The 16,665-nt window shown below is 42.2% G+C and overlaps 2 protein-coding genes across 3 annotated transcripts in view; both read right to left on the reverse strand.

The window, feature by feature from the left end:
- KLHL3 (kelch like family member 3) overlaps positions 1-16,665 on the reverse strand; it is a 276,969-nt gene that overhangs the window by 149,376 nt on the left and 110,928 nt on the right. The gene's annotated exons all lie outside the window — the stretch shown is intronic.
- HNRNPA0 (heterogeneous nuclear ribonucleoprotein A0) lies at positions 1,104-3,872 on the reverse strand. Its single transcript, XM_002689195.4, has one exon. The coding sequence runs from the start codon at positions 3,591-3,593 to the stop codon at positions 2,676-2,678; it is 918 nt and encodes a 305-aa protein (XP_002689241.1). The 5' UTR covers positions 3,594-3,872; the 3' UTR covers positions 1,104-2,675.

A 16,665-nucleotide genomic window follows, 5' to 3' on the forward strand; every position in this document is an offset into this window, starting at 1 on the left:
CACTATGAATGTCAACCGTTTGGAAGCTTTTTAAGACTTGAAATTACTATCAATCTTTCAAACCTCTTCCAACTAATGATTACCACTGAATTTTACTACAACACTGTAAATGCAGAAGTTCTTCACAACAGGAAGACAAAAAAAATTTATTTTGCTAATCTTTCAAAATTAGATTCAAGCATTGCACAAAAATTATATTCAATGCTGACCAGGTTCTGTACTACTTCCTCCCATGAAGTCTTGATTATATTTGAAGTAATAATGTTCAGGTAAATCTTACAGGTGAAAAAAGTGAAACCATAACAAACAAGTCCTACATGCCAAATCTGCAAAGACTAAAGACCTCTATTTCTGCCTTCACTGAATACCAATCCAGATAAGATATTTGTAAAGGTAGACACATGACAACAAAGCGATGATATACCATTAACACTAAGCCATTTTTCTAATTAGGAAATCCTTTTACATAACTTTTCACACATCACTACATGGGAAATACAAAATGACAATAACCTTATTAAATTCTGAAAACCCTCCAGAAGGTGACTATTCCAGTTGAACCAGAAGAAACAGATCTTCCTCCTAAAACTGAGTAAAACAGAAACACAATAATTATAATAAAAAACTTAAGATATCATTTTCTGTATCTTAGAGCCCTACTCTCTGCAAAAGCTAGACCAAATTACCACGTGAAGAAACGCAGTATGATGTATTTCAATAAGAGTGAAAACAGAAATTTAAACAAATTGTAAAACAATTTGTAATGCAAAACTTGACTATCTTTTTAATTTATTCCATATGCAAACATATCATCCCATTTGTTGTAGAGGTACTAAAAGTACCAAGTATCAGCTACCCTTTGTCAAAGTGACTAAGGAAATGGCAACCCACTCCAGTACTCTTGCCTGGAAAATCCCATGGACGGAGGAGCCTGGTAGGCTACAGTCCATGGAGTCGCAAAGAGTCGGACACGACTGAGCGACTTCACTTTCACTAAGCAAAATTCCAAATATTTTACCGTATCAGTAAATCAAATGCAGGTACTAGATTAAAAGGTATTCTGAACCCACCCACCAGGTTATACATACTCTCACTCAATCATGTAAAGAATTGAATTCTTTATTTGTGATATCCATAAACGTTGCTATTCTATACGTCTATCCAGGAAGGCAATTTTCTCCTATACCATTGTTTTGTTTTACTTTTTATAAACAACAACTTGAATTCTATTGCATGAAAGGGCTACAAATATACATTTGTTAACCAAGCAGAATACACAGATATTTTGCTTTACAACTTGCACCTAAGATACCAGTACACGAAGCTGGTTCATTAGTTATCATAGCAATTTGGGGCCACTGCCCAAGCTATGCATAGCAGTTTTACAGTTTCAAACCTCATGTAGAAAGGGCAGTCGTGATATGGACCATTAACTACATTCCTGTAAAGCCCATCTTAGTTACAAGTAAATGTATAACCAAAGTCTGCACAGATTTTTGATGGCAAAACTTCTAAAATCTGATGCAACTGTCCTGAACAAGTTTTTAAACCAACTGTTTTGCAGATATACTGACATTCTGCCAGTAGATGGTGCCACAAAAGTAAGGGGAAGGATTTCCAGGAGGACAGCAGTTCAGCTATAGGGGAAAAAAAAAAACATTTAAACCTGCTCTGAAAATACAAAAATGCACTTAAAGTTTGAGGGTAAAATATAACCCTTATTTGTAACCATTCATTACAGACAAACCAGTAAGAGGGATGAAATTAGGCCATCTGAATTTTTTAAAACAGTTTATATGAATGAAAACACATGCTTAACACAAACTATTTCTTTAGAACTACACAGTACATATTTTGAAGCAAATTCTCATAGAAGTGACCACCCATGTCAAGATGATAAGCAAATCACTTAGTACAAGAGATGGATGTAGGAAAAACTTTAAAGATTTTAAAAAGCCACATCCACCACTTCAAATGTTTTACCTGTAAGGGATAAAATTCAACACATCACTACCTGGGTAACAGCAAGAAGAAAAAAAAAACCTCACAGGACCTTTTAAAAGTTTCTCTAAATACACATTAAGAATTAACAAGAAAAATTACCCTTAAAACGGTACGGAATGGACCCTAGGAAAAAATGTTAGACATGTACGGTCAAACACAATGATTTATTAAAAATAAAACGTAAAAATGATTTTTGTACATATGCTTCCAAATTTCGGGCATGGGATCCAAGGAGATTTTATAGAAAACGCTGTAGCCAGATATCAAGTCCTTACAACAAAGTAAACTAAACCCCCCAACCCCCGCCCAGGTTTTGCTACAGAATCAGCAAGTTCACTCCCTCCCCCTCCCCCAAAAAAACACAAATTAAAACAAGACATTTTGCTAGTATAAAAACGACCAAAGTCCAAGTAATAATAAAAAAATAGAGTCCATCAATGACTGTAACACAAAAATGTGTATGTGGAGCCAAGTCCATCTTCAGAGGGAGAGACGAGAGAGGTGGCAGGCATATAGGGCAACACCCCCAAGGGTAAGCAGCCTTAGAAGTGGCTCCCCCAAGGGCAAAATGGGGAAAGCGGTGGGAGTGAAAAGGACTTAGGAGTTGACCCTAGGTGGGTGGTTGCGAAGAGCTACCCCTATAGCCACTCCCAAGCATTAAAAAGACATTTTTAGAAGGAGCTGCCTCCATACCCACCCCCACCGCCATAGCCACCTCTGTAAGGTCCACTGTTGCTGCGACCTCCCCAGCTGCTGCCTCCTCCGCCGCCGCCGCCGCCGCTCTTCATGGGCCCATAGGACGACTGGTGCTGGCTGTAGCTGCCGAAACCGCCGAAACCGTTACCGTAGTCGCTTCCACCGTAGGACGAACCGCCGCCGCCGCCGCCTCCGTAGGCGTTGTAGCCGCCGCCGCCACCGCCGTAACCACCGTAGCTGTTATAACCGCCGCCGCCGCCCTTAGACAGGCCGTTCTGGTCACGACCACCGCCCCGACCCCGGCCGCCGCGGCCGCCGCGGGAGGACCGAGAGCCGCCTCCGCCCCCACCGGAGTGGATATCCTCCTTGGGGACAGCCTTCTTCACCTCCACGCGATGGCCCTGGATCGGATGGAACTTGACCACCGCGGCCTTGTCTGCCGCGTCGTGATTCTGAAAATACACGAAGCCGAAGCCACGCTTCTTGCCGGACTGCTTGTCGGCAATAATCTCGGCCTTTTCCACGGTGCCAAACTGCGAGAAGTGCTCGATCAGGTCGCCCTCGGCCACGTCTCCCTTAAGGCCCCCGACAAAGAGCTTCTTCACCTTGGCGTGAGCACCGGGCCGCGCCGAATCCTCCCGGGACACCGCCCGCTTCAGCTCCACCGTGTTGCCGTCCACCGCATGAGGCGAGGCGGCCATGGCGGCATCGGCCTCCTCCACATTGGAGTAGGTCACGAAGCCAAAGCAACGGGAGCGCTTGGTCTGGGGGTTCACCACCACTACGCAGTCTGTCAGGGTCCCAAAGGCCTCAAAGTGGCCGCGCAGGCCGGACTCACTCGTCTGCACGTTGAGGCCGCCGATGAACAGCTTACACAGTTGGGAATTCTCCATCTCCACCGCCCGGGCCTTGCCCCCGCCCTGGGAGCTCCGAGGTTTCGCCGTCGCCGTGATGGTTGGCTAAGGTTTCTTCACAACTTGGGCCCAGCCGTCGCTGGAGCCGCCCCCGCCGGTCAGCGGCGGAAAAGGGAAGAAGGGAAAGGGAAGGGAAAAAGGAAGAGAGGAAGGGGGAGGGAAGGGGAGAGGTGCCGGCTAGAGGACGAGCCGAGGAAACTGGAAGGCAACCAAAGCCGCCGCTACCGCCACCTCCGCTCCCGTATCTGTGCACCACACAAAGAGGCCGCTGAACGCGCGCGCACCCTCCCCGAGGCGTGCGTCACCGCCGCGTACGGCAGCGCAGGGCAGTCCACCAATCCTCGCCTCGACCTCATTAGTCCCGCCTACCGCGCTGCAGCGCCGCTCTCGGTCACGGACTCCCCGCCCTCCGCGGTCTATTCAAGCCTTCGGCCTGCGCTGCTCCTGTTGCAGCCTTTACCGCTCTGCTTTCACTCCCAGGATCTCCAGTGCGCCCTCACTAGGGACTCTCTCTGCCCTTCGCGAACCTCTGCGATTCATTTGCCCCCAGCCCCCGCGGCTGTTCCCAGTGATTTTTCCCCCTCCCCTAGCCGTATCCCCTCGCCCAGCTCCGCAGTGGCGTTCGCGCCAGCCCCTTGAGAGACATGTCAGTTCAGCCAATCACAGCCATCCGCCTGCATCCACTTCCGTTTTCGGCAGCTGCTGGACGGGCGCGCTCCCCAGTGCGCGCTGGCCTCGGCGCCCCCCGTGTGCAGAGTTTTCTTGCTACCCAAACGCCGCCTCCCGCCCTGGGCTTGCCGCGGGGGCGGGGCGGAGCGGGGCGCCGAGGGTGGTAGTGAGCGGGGACGCGCTGGGGGCCGTTCCCAACGGATGCGGCCTGGGGCGTCACGCGCGGGTTTTTTGAAAACTTGACTGTTGGGGTTAGGGTCTTGGATTTACCCGCCGCCTTTCGGCTGGGCCACCACACCTGGCGTCCTCGCCCCTCCCGTCCGCACAAAGATGGAGGGTAGGGGCCTGGTCGGGCAAGGCGGTTATTAACCGTTTGTAGTGGGCCAGAGGCGCGATTAGACAAACATTGGCACGTGGCCCTGCGCAAAAGCGAGCCCGAGGCCATGTGGAAGGACAGCAGCGCGCCGAAAGCGCTTCAGACTTTCCGACCTAGGCTTGGCGCGAGACCCCCGCTACCCCAGTGCTGTCAGTGGAACCCTCTTACGAGGCTCCTCTCAGCGGATGTTTTCATACTCCCCCGCTGTACACATCTTTTCATAGGCCCTGTTATCTGTACGAGCTTCCTTCCCAACTAAAATGTTAGGTTTTTTAAGGCGTTTTCAATCGGACTGGGAGCCAAGTTAAACACATGAACACTGTACTGTATGTAAGTATCGCACACCCTTGATAACTGCCATATTGACCCAGGTGGGAATACAAGAAACTTATAATGGCTTCCATCTACTGAAACTTTTGCCACATGTGTATGGCATGTGATGGAGAGCCCCAAAATCATGTAGCAAATTAGAAATTCCTCACTGTATCCTGGAATGGAATGTATTCAGAAATGATTAAAGAGGTAGAACTTGCACCGAATCACAGAGTCAAAGGCTAGATAAGATTTCTATAGAGAGTTTACCTGAACAAAATCTGGAGAAAATTTATAAGCTCCCAGGAGCAGAAAGTGGACCCGTTTGATTGGATCAGGAGGTTTTTGATAGAGAAAAACTAAGTTAGGCCGAGGTCTTGGTATTATGGAATGTCTTGAAATTTAGATTAAGGAGTATAAATACTAATTCAAAGGCATATAGATAGGCTTCAAGGTTTGGGGAGAAACTATGTCTCTATTACCTACAAACCGTGTAACCATCGAGTTGTGTGACTTTGGACAGGTCACCTAACCTTTTTAAAATTATAGATTTTATTATCTAAAATTAGAACATAAAACACCTACCCAATGTGGCAAAAATTAAATGAGATTCTGCATGTAAATGCAGAGCACAGTGCCTGGCACATAGTAAGTGCTCACTTTCTCAATTTATCCAATAACTACTATACCAAGGGTTGGGAACAGGGCAGTAAGCAACAGACAAAAATGTCTGCCCTCATGGAACGGACATTCTTGTGGGGAGAAGCAAACAATAAGAATGGTATATAGCATGTTAGATAGCAATAAATGCCATTGAAAAAATTCAAAGAGAAGGATAATAGCAAAGTATTACCTTATTACAAAACACAATTCAGATATGTCAGGACTTGCTAACCGACTGATGATAAATAATGAGGAAAATAAAAGCATTCCAGTGTTTGATATCTGGAAGCCTAAAACTGCCACATGATAGAACTACAAAAATCTAGGAAAAGAAACTATTTTAGAGGAAGTATGGGTGATGGTGAATATAGCTGTTAATGTTTAAGGTGAAACTGGGGTCTCGGGGCACTGTGTTCTGGGATGCCCAAGATTATAGCTCTCATGAAAGATCAGACCTGAAGAAGTTTATTTTAGAGTCACTCAAATAAATGTTAAACAGTAAAAGATGAATTTCTGAAACAGAATAAGACGGTAACTTATTTTGTCATCTAAACTGTAAATTCTAAAGTAACATTTTTTTCCTGTATTGTTTTAAAATAATCATCCACACAGTCTTATTGAGGATCTGTTACTGATGTAATTACTATTGACTAGAAAAGCTTCATAGAAGCATATGTCTAGTATAAGCCTTACCTATAGAAGGAGGGCAGACTTCCCTGTTGGCTGAGTAGTAAAGAATCCACCTGCCAATGCAGGAGGGGCAGGTTCAATCCCTGGGTCGGGAAGATACCCTGGAGAAGGAAATGGCAACCTATTCCAATATTCTTGCCTGGGAACTCCCATGATCAGAGGAGCCTGGCAGGCTACAGTCCATGGGGTCACAAAGAGTGGGACACAACTTAGCGACTAAACAACAACAGAAAGAGGGTAGGGATGATGGGAAACAACAAAGCATGTTTGAGAGACATTTAGAAAGTCAGGATAAGTCCAAGATAACTGGGATAGAAGACTCTTTTCAAGATTAGATTGGTAAAAGTAAGGACAGTGAATAAAGAGTATTATATAAACACTTAAATGATGCTGTCATTTTGCTACCTCTGAGATCATTCAGGTGGAAAAACAATTTTTTTCCTACTTTACCTTTTAGATCATTTCCTGAGTATGTTTCTTGGCTTTTCCTTGCTTACAAGTATCTCAGCCTTCCAAAACAAATGTTTAAAAATGCAACTGAAATTTAGACAACCTTTGCTTTCCATCCCTCCGGCAAGTGTGATAACAAGATCTAATTGAATATGATGTTTAAACAACTCAAAAGAACTGAACAGTAAAAAGGGTATATTTTACTGCACCTAATTATGGCAGAAAGTGAAGAGGAACTAAAAAGCCTCTCAGTGAAAGTGAAAGAGGAGAGTGAAAAAGTTGGCTTAAAGCTCAACATTCAGAAACCTAAGATCATGGCATCTGGTCCCATCACTTCATGGGAAATAGATGGGGAAACAGTGGAAACAGTGTCAGACTTTCTTTTGGGGGGCTCCAAAATCACTACAGAGGGTGACTGCAGCCATGAAATTAAGACACTTACTCCTTGGAAGGAAAGTTATGACCAACCTAGATAGCATATTCAAAAGCAGAGACATTACGTTGCCAACAAAGGTCTGTCTAGTCAAGGCTATGGTTTTTCCAGTGGTCATGTATGGATGTGAGAGTTGGACTGTGAAGAAGGCTGAGCACCGAAGAATTGATGCTTTTGAACTGTGGTGTTGGAGAAGACTCTTGAGAGTCCCTTGGACTGCAAGGAGATCCAACCAGTCCATTCTGAAGGACATCAGCCCTGGGATTTCTTTGGAAGGAATGATGCTAAAGCTGCAAGTCCAGTAATTTGGCCACCTCATGCGAAGAGTTGACTCATTGGAAAAGACTCTGATGCTGGGAAGGATTGGGGGCAGGAGGAGAAGGGGACGACAGAGGATGAGATGGCTGGATGGCATCACTGACTCGATGGATTTGAGTCTGGGTGAACTCTGGGAGTTGGTGATGGACAGGGAGGTCTGGCGTGCTGCAATTCATGGGGTCGCAAAGAGTTGGACACGACTGAGTGACTGAATTGAACTGAACTGAACTGAAAAGAGTAGATCTGAAAAGTTCTTATCACAAGAAAAAAATTGGAACTGTGATGATGGATGTTAACTCAAAATTACTGTGGTGATCATTTTGCAATATATATATTGCAAATATTATGTTGTACAGTTAAAATTAATAAAATGTTATGTGTCTAAATTATATCTCAATTAATTTTTAAAATTAATTTTAAAATAAAATACATGACCAAAAGCTTCTGGGTTTTTGTCCATCGGAGGAAAGTGACCCAGCGAGTGTAAGCCCTATGAATCTACTTTATCCTCCTTCTGTACACTCATACACACATGGATAACTGTGCAGGCTGAACACTATCTTGAAAAAAGATATATCACCTTTGTCTTGGGACCAGATCCACATGAGCAACTCCAAATAAACTTGGAATCCTTACATGTGAAACTAAACTTTAGTAATAACATATTTAATTGCCAACCATCTGGGTGGGAAGTTGGGAAAAGATGAGCAGAATTAAAGGATGTTATGGACTGAATGTGTCCCCCAAAATTCATATGATGAGGCCTAATCCCCAGTGTGCTGGTATGTGGAGGCAGGGACTTTGGAAAGTATGGGATTAGTGCCCTTATAAAAAGACCCCAAAGAGCTTTCTAGCTCTCCTTCCATCATGTGAGGACACAGCAAGAAGATGGCCATTTATAAACTGGGAAGTGAGCCCTCACCAGATACTGAATCTGCCAGCACCTTGGTCTTAGACGTCTCAGCCTCTACAAATATGAGAAATTTTGGTTGTTTATTGATGCTTTTGAACTGTGGTGTTGGAGAAGACTCTCGAGAGTCCCTTGGACTGCAAGGAGATCCAACCAGTCCATCCTAAGGGAGATCAGTCCTGGGTGTTCATTGGAAGGACTGATGCTGAAGCTGAAACTCCAGTACTTTGGCCACCTCATGAGAAGAGTTGACTCATTGGAAAAGACTCTGATGCTGGGAGAGATTGGGGCAGGAGGAGAAGGGGACAACAGAGGATGAGATGGCTGGATGGCATCACTGACTCGATGGACGTGGGTCTGAGTGAACTCCAGGAGTTGGTGATGGACAGGGAGGCCTGGCATGCTGCGATTCATGGGGTCGCAGGGAGTCAGACACGACTGAGCAACTGAACTGAAGTGAACTGAATAAGTCACCAAGTCTATGGTATTTTCATTATATTGGCCCAAATAGACTAAGACAGAGGACTTAACAAATTGTTGTTTCTCAGACTCCCTCTTTGTAAAGAACACACACCCAAGTACAAACATACCCACAGATTCACACACACAATATGAGCCTTCCAACTTAAAAACATTTAGGACATTCTGTTTTCATTTATTCATCATTCCACTTAATTCATTCATGGGCTAGATGCTGTAAATAAAGTCTCAAGCCTCTCAAGAGGTCAACAGTCTTGGAAAAGAGGGGAAATCAATGACAGTAATAACAATAACAGAGAAGTACAACAGATGTTGCAAACATAGTGTGTTGAGATAGAAATGGACAGAAACCCAAAGTTCAGCAAATTCTCCTAATAGAAGGTAACTTCAGAAGTAGGTTTAAGAGTTAGTTAGGCATACAAGAAGGTAATAGCATTTCAAGTACAAGAAACAATGTGCATACATGTTATGTTTGGAGTCACACAAGTAAATGATCAAGGCTCTGACAGTGTGGGCTTCCTGGTAGCTCAACTGGTAAAGAATCTGCCTGCAATGCAGGAGACCCCAGTTTGATTCTTGGGTTGGGAAGATTCCCTGGGGAAGGGATAGGCTACCCACTCTAGTATTCTTGGTCTTCCCTGGTGGCTCAAACAGTAAAGAATCCCCCTGCAACGAGGGAGACCTGGGTTTGATCCCTGGGTTAGGAAGATCCCCTGGAGGAAGGCATAACAACCCACTCCAGTATTCTTGCCTGGAGAATCCCCATGGACAGAGGAGCCTGGCGGACTACAGTCCATGGGGTTGCAAAGAGTCGGGCACAACTGAGTGACTAAGCAGAGCACAACATAGCACATGACAGTGTACGGTATATTGGCTTGTTGCTGCTGTAACAAATTACCACAAACTCATTGCCTTAAAAAACACAAATTTATTATCTTACAGTAAGGAAATCAGACAGATGTCTCACTATGCTAAAATCAATGTGCTGGCAGGGCTGTGTTCCATTTCAACTTCTAGTTTTAGCTTATAGTATAGTTCGAAATGTGTATAACAGTTTAATAAAGCTTTTCTTCCTCACTAGGAGCAAAGAAGGCAGCAGTCTGCAAGCCAGAAAGAGAGGTTTCACCAAAAACTAATTCTGACAGCACCTTGATCTTGGACTTCTAGCCTCCAGAGTTGTGAGAAAATGAAACTGTTGTTGAAGCCACCCAGTGTGTGGCACTTTGTGATGGCAGCCCTAGCAAATACTGCAGTACCCACCTAGAAATGACGTGCTCTCAGCGTCCATTATTCAGGGAGTCAGACCTAACTCATCTGTTCCTGCAAAGCTTCCTATCACATCTTGCCTAGGTAAGATTACACCAGATTTACTGTTTAACCTACGAATTCCATAACAAGGTCACAGAATCGCATTCCTTTAAAATTACATAAATTATTCATCATTTGGTTTTGAATTTTATGACTTTTATTTCTATTACTCTTAAAGTTGCAATAAGAACTTCAATTTTTAAATATTCATTTTCTTCAGCAAAATTTATACTGGATATTTTCCTCTCCATGAGACATGTAAAAATGAAGTTTTAAAATCTTACCTGTTAAGTCCATTTCAACTTCTAGTTTTAGCCTACAGTATGGTTCAAAATGTGTGTAACTGCTTAATAAAGCTTCTCTTCCTCACTTATATAAAAAGTAAAATGTGTTCATTGAGATCAAACTTCCATTAACCTAAAGAGTGGCAACTCAGAGTAAGATTTAATTTGTGAAATGTTCAATACTCAAGACCTGTGAATTAAGTAACATTCATACCACCATATATATTTTGAGTCCTTAGGAATCTGATCCTACCTAATTTCTAATTATACACTAAAGAGAATAAAGAACAGCTTAGTCTACTCAGTAAGCTGTAAGAGTGGTATTCAGTTGTAGTTGGTCAGTGAGTTCAGATTATGTATAAAGCCTTTCTGGATCATTCAGGATCTAAACATTTTTAGTTAAATGGTATTTGCTATCATAATTTCAATACATTAATATTAGAGAAAGGAAATTACACGCATCCTTTTTTTTTTCAAATAAAACTAGAAAAGCAGTGAAAAAAATAAAATAATTAGCCAAGATTTATACAAGCAACATTATATAAATGATTAGCATCTATGAAGGAGAAGGCAATGGCACCCCACTCCAGTACTCTTGCCTGGAAAATCCCATGGACGGAGGAGTCTGGTCAGTCCATGGCGTCGCTAAGAGTCGGACACGACTGAGCGACTTCACTTTCACTTTTCACTTTTATGTATTGGAGAAGGAAATGGCAACCCACTCCAGTGTTCTTGCCTGGAGAATCCCAGGGACGGGGGAGCCTGGCGGGCTGCCGTCTATGGGGTCACGCAGAGTCGGACATGACTGAAGTGACTTAGCAGCAGCAGCAGCATCTATGAAATCAAGACTCAAATGCTTCCTGAGGAACCTATTCCATATGATAATCACTGAAAGAGATCTCTCAGTAAATTTAGCAGTGATTTATTTTCTTGGGATAGACTATTTGTACAGCATAATTTACCTGAAATCTGTTTTACTTTGCTGCCCAGGATTCTAAATATGGTCAATTTTCCAGCCTCTGAAATAACATAGAAAGCACTTTTCATCCATAGGAATCAAATAAAGGAATTTCTTTCAAGGATTAAAATTGTATATAATTCAGTTCAAATTCTAATAATTTTCTAATTCCCATCATTGGTTTTGGGAGGATTTATTTTTCACCAAGCTCTGATATGATTATCCACTGCATACAGCCAAAATATATACTAATACAATTTCTAAGTTTCATCACAAGGTTTTAATAATGGTTTTGTAAAAACACTGAACTGATCTTACAGGCACATTCAAAAGTTCTACGAAAAATAAGTCCCATTATATCTAAGCATTTAATGTCAATAAAGCTCCTTTATAACCCTGTATCTCTACTTTAAAATAATCTTACTATACATTCTAGAATCACAAGAAGCATAGAGCATGAAATTTATTTTAGGTTATCCATTCCAAAACTTCCATGTGCAGATGTGGTCCAGAGACTTAAAATGACATGCCCAGGGCCACACAGATGGGTAGTGGCAAAGTTACAAAGTCTAATCTGCAGTCAACTGACTTCTTCATATATGGCTAAGACTGTAACACTTTTCCTTGTATGGTTTCTGGATAGGCTTTCTTCTTTGGAAAATAAAAACATCATTAATGAAGGAGTTGGATTGTCATTCTATCCTTTTAGTCATCATTTATCCAAAGTCTAATGAAGTAGGCTCAATTCAGAGCTCAATTTCACCTGGCTCAAATTAAAAGAAATATTAAGTTTGGGTATTTGAATGACAATTTGCATCTGAAAGATAAAGCTATAATAAAACTGGAATTAAACCAGTCTTCACCCCATTGCTGCTCTCTGGCCCAAGTCAGTCGCAGGAGTACTGGGGAAATGTAGAGAACAGAAAGGGACCTGCATCTATCAAATGTGGGGCTAGCTGTTTCCTTCCTTCCTACCACTTCAGCTTCTGGGGCAGAAAAAAGTAATAGAAAACTAAGCTTGTTGAGGCATCCTGAGTCCATCTAGCGTTAATTTCTGGAGGCACATATCAAACTGAAATAGCTATTTTGCAGAAAAGATACAATGAAAGACTTAAACAGAATATTTCTGGGGGAAAGAATTCTTTTCATGTGTAAGTATCTCCCCTAGATCTTGCAAGCTAGAAATGTGTACAGTGAGTATTAAAGTTACTTCATAGTCTAGGAGATAGAAGTATCATAGTCCTTTTCTTTTATCAAATCTCATTTTAAGCCACCACTCCTCAAGTTGATAGAAATTTAACCTCAATCAATACTAGGGTCAAGTGCTATTCCTAGGACAAAGACTTCAGGTTATACACAGTACACTACTTAGGGACAGTCCTCTGATCTTTGGTCCAGATTGGTCCCTGCTGACAGGCTTTTTACCCAAGACTACAGGGTCCCTTGCAGGAAGGTGACTGCTGTTTCCTGAAACTCGCCTCTCAGCTTGAGCCGGGACTCTTTTTTTTTTTTTTTTTTTTCACCAAAACTAGCAATCCCAATCCCAAAGGTTCAGCTTCCCACTATATCACAAAGCCTCTCCATGCTGAGAAGAGGTTGCATCCCCAGGGGGTTACAAAAGAGCAGCACAGAGGGACTGGATGCTGGACCCTGCCACTCCATGGAGCCCTCCTTCCCCAAATAAATCTCTCTTTGGGGTCTCCATAGTAGACTCTCACTCTGAGGCTCTTGCCTGTCTCTCCTCTCCTCTGGGAATACCTGGCAAAAGCCCTTTAATAAGTTCAGGCTTTCTTTTTTTCTTCTTTTTAAAAAAAATTTTATCTCTTTATTCCAACAAATAAACAATAAGAATGCATGAATCATAGTATCACTAAGTTTGAGACTAAACATCAAAACTTGACTGTCTTCTTTCTTTTAAGGCAGAACTAAAGGATGAGATTTTTATTTAAATTTAACTTTTTATCTTATATTGGAATATGGTTGATTAACAATACTGTGCTAGCCTCAGGTGTACAACAAAGTGATTCAGCCACATGCATATATGTATCCATTCTTTCTCAAATTCCCCTCCCATCTAGGTTGCAGAGTTCCCTGTGCTACACAGTAGGTTCCTGTAGGCTTTAAAAAACAAAAGGGGTTTCAACTTCTGCATTGGTCCTGCTGAACAAAAGCTCAAAAAAAGAAAGTAGAAAAATATTTTTGGAATAGGGCAGGAAAACAGAATAAAAAGCAAACTGATATTTCAATGAATCATCCTATAACATATGTCTATTGTAAGGTATCCTTTTTCTTATTAACACATTATTTGAAAGCAGATTTGATACAACAGAGGCTGCATTTTCCATCCCTCTTCATGTTTCTGAGGAGGGCCTCCTGCAGGCACAAGTCTAGGGCAATTTGTGACTGAATTCTGAGCACAAGAAGCATCCTTGTGCAGTTTTTAGACAAATGGTTATCTGTACCAGTTAGGGAGCATCCTCCTTGACACTTTGCTCTTGGTTGTCAGTTTTAGGGTCATAGAAGTGAGTACATCTCCTACGTCAGTGAATGTTACCATCAATCATCTGAGGGTGTTAGATGTCTTCTCTTTTGACAGCTGCCCCATCATCAATTTCATACTCTCCAGATGTGCTGAACTGCTTGCAATTCTCATAAAAGTCATGTTCTCTGAGCTCCAGGCCTTTGCATATGTGACTCCCTCTGCCTAAAATAACGTTCCGCAGCCTTTTTTCATGTTGCAGACAAAAAAAAAAAAAAAAGAGAGAGAGAGATAATGTTTATATAACAGGGACAAACTGGAAGGAATTTGGAATTACCTATATGGGCCTTGTTAGAAGAAAATTCAACAGAGAAGATATTTAATAAGATATGAAGGACTTCCCTGGTAGTCCCTTCCCTTAACCTATCTGCAATGCAGGAGACCTGGGTTCAATCCCTGGGGCAGGAAGATCACCTAGAGAAGAGAATGGCAAGCCACTCCGTATTCTTGCCTGGAAAATCCTATGGACAGAGGAGCCTAGGGGGGGGGCTATAGTCCATGGGGTCACAAAGTGTTGGACATGACTGAGCAACTAACACTTTCACTTTTTACCTTCCCTGGTGATACAGTGGATAAGAATCCACCTGCCAGTGAAGGGGACATGAGTTTGATCCCTGGTCCAGGGAGGATGCCACTAAGCCCTTACACCACAACTACTTAGCTTGCCCTCTAGAGCCTGCAAGCTGCAATTACAGAAGCTCACGAGCCTAGAACCTGTGCTCTGCAATGAGAAGCCCCCTCAATGAGAAGACCATGCACTGCAACAAAGAGCAGCCCCCACCACTGCAACTAGAGAAAGTCCACGTGCAGCAACAGAGACCCAGCACAACCAAAAATAGATAAATAAATTATAAAAAATAAAAATAAGATACCAAAACATTTTAATGAGAAACTTTAGCTTGCTCATTTAAACATAACTTTATTCTTTTCATGTTAAAATAATCCCAAATTTGAAAAAGAATTTCAATGACAATACTATATATTACTTTCTCCTTGAGAGTAAATTACCAGCATGGTACTCCAGTGGCCATGATAACCAGATGCCCCCTTCACTTCACTCAGTCTCCAACATCTTGGGCCAGGCTGCTGCTGTCACCACCATCTTGTGTGGACAACCTCCTTACCTCTCTCAAGCTCCCAACAATCAAAGGCTACTACCATCCTCCCTCTCAGTTCACTTGGACTCTGATATACCATGCCAGGCAGCCAACAGTGCTCCACACTCCAATGCAGATAGATGCCTACACTGCAAACCCTACTGAGTGATTTTTCAATCGGATTATTTAGGAAGAATGAAAAGAAGGTAGGAAGATTGTAAGGTAGAAAAACAGGGAGGAAGAGAAGAAGGGAAGGATATAGGGAAGATCAGAGGGAAGAAGGGAAGCGGGGAAGAAGAAAAAGGGAAGGAATAAAACTGGTTTTATAACTGAAATGGCCAGGTAGTTCTCTTCAATTTTTGACAATCACCATCCACAGGAAACTTTATTTATGGGTAGGTAGATGAAAATATAAAACATCTTTTATAACCATTCTAAAATGAACCACAATTGAAATCACACTGTAAAAAATCTAGTATTTCTGCATTTTCTTTTACTGGCAAATGAAAACATTCCAGACAGAGGGAACAACTAGTGTAAAGATCCCAAGGGAGAAAGTAGTATTCCAGTGAGCTAGAGATTACTGACAGAGCAAGAGAGTAACAGGGGAGATTTCTTCTGCAAAAGGATTTCCAGTTCAATCAAACTTTTCATTATTAAGACTTTTAAAGTAGTGAAGTTCTATTTGACATCTATACTGTAGACTATAGTTACACTGTAGTTACCCTTAGATCCTGCTGAAAGTATATATCCCAAATGTAGAGACAAAAGTATCTGATTTATATATGAAGATAATAATTCAGGGCCACCATCCCAAGCTGTGTCCACCAGGATCCTCTGCTTCATATTCCAGACCCCTATACACTATACTCACTGGACTCTTGGATCACTATGGGTTCCATTGACTCCACTGTCTCTTGTCCCTAACAGGCAGCAGCTGACTCCTGAACATCCTTGGGCCCCACTCAGCATCTAGCATAACAACAGTAAATGCCAGATATCCTTAAAAATACTTCCTATTTGCGAGGATAAAGAATCTTGTGGCCAAACACTGATCCATCACAAATACCCTCTAAGGAGTTCAGCATAGGAATGCTCTTGTCATTTTGCCAGGTTGTACCTGAGTATATCAAGGGCTGAAGTGATTAACATCTGCTGCATGCCTATAATCCATGTGAAACAAACTAACGGGATATTTTTGGCTTCTTTTTCTTCCCTTTCATGCCTAGACAACTCTTATTCTTATTCAGAACTCAGTTTAGAAGTTCAAAGTCATTCATTCATTCATTTAATTAACAAATATTTTAAAAGAGAAATTAAGAAAATAATCCAATTTTCAATTTCATCAAAAAGAATAAAATACCTAGGAATAAATTTAACCAAAGAGGTAAAAGACCTGTACACTGAAAATTATAAGCCACTGATGAAAGAAATTTAAGACACAAATAAATGGAAATATATTCTGTGGTCATGGATTGGAAGAATTGATATTGTTAAAATGTCTACACTCGCCAAAGCAATCTATAGATAACAATGCAACCCATATCAAAATTCCAATGACATT

The sequence above is a fragment of the Bos taurus genome, chromosome 7 (genome assembly GCF_002263795.3).
Source record: "Bos taurus isolate L1 Dominette 01449 registration number 42190680 breed Hereford chromosome 7, ARS-UCD2.0, whole genome shotgun sequence".
Classification (NCBI taxonomy): Eukaryota; Metazoa; Chordata; class Mammalia; order Artiodactyla; family Bovidae; genus Bos; species Bos taurus.

Excerpts from the sequence above, each read along its gene's own strand:
- HNRNPA0 (XM_002689195.4), bottom strand. The coding sequence starts at position 3,593 with ATGGAGAATTCCCAACTGTGTAAGCTGTTCATCGGCGGCCTCAACGTG.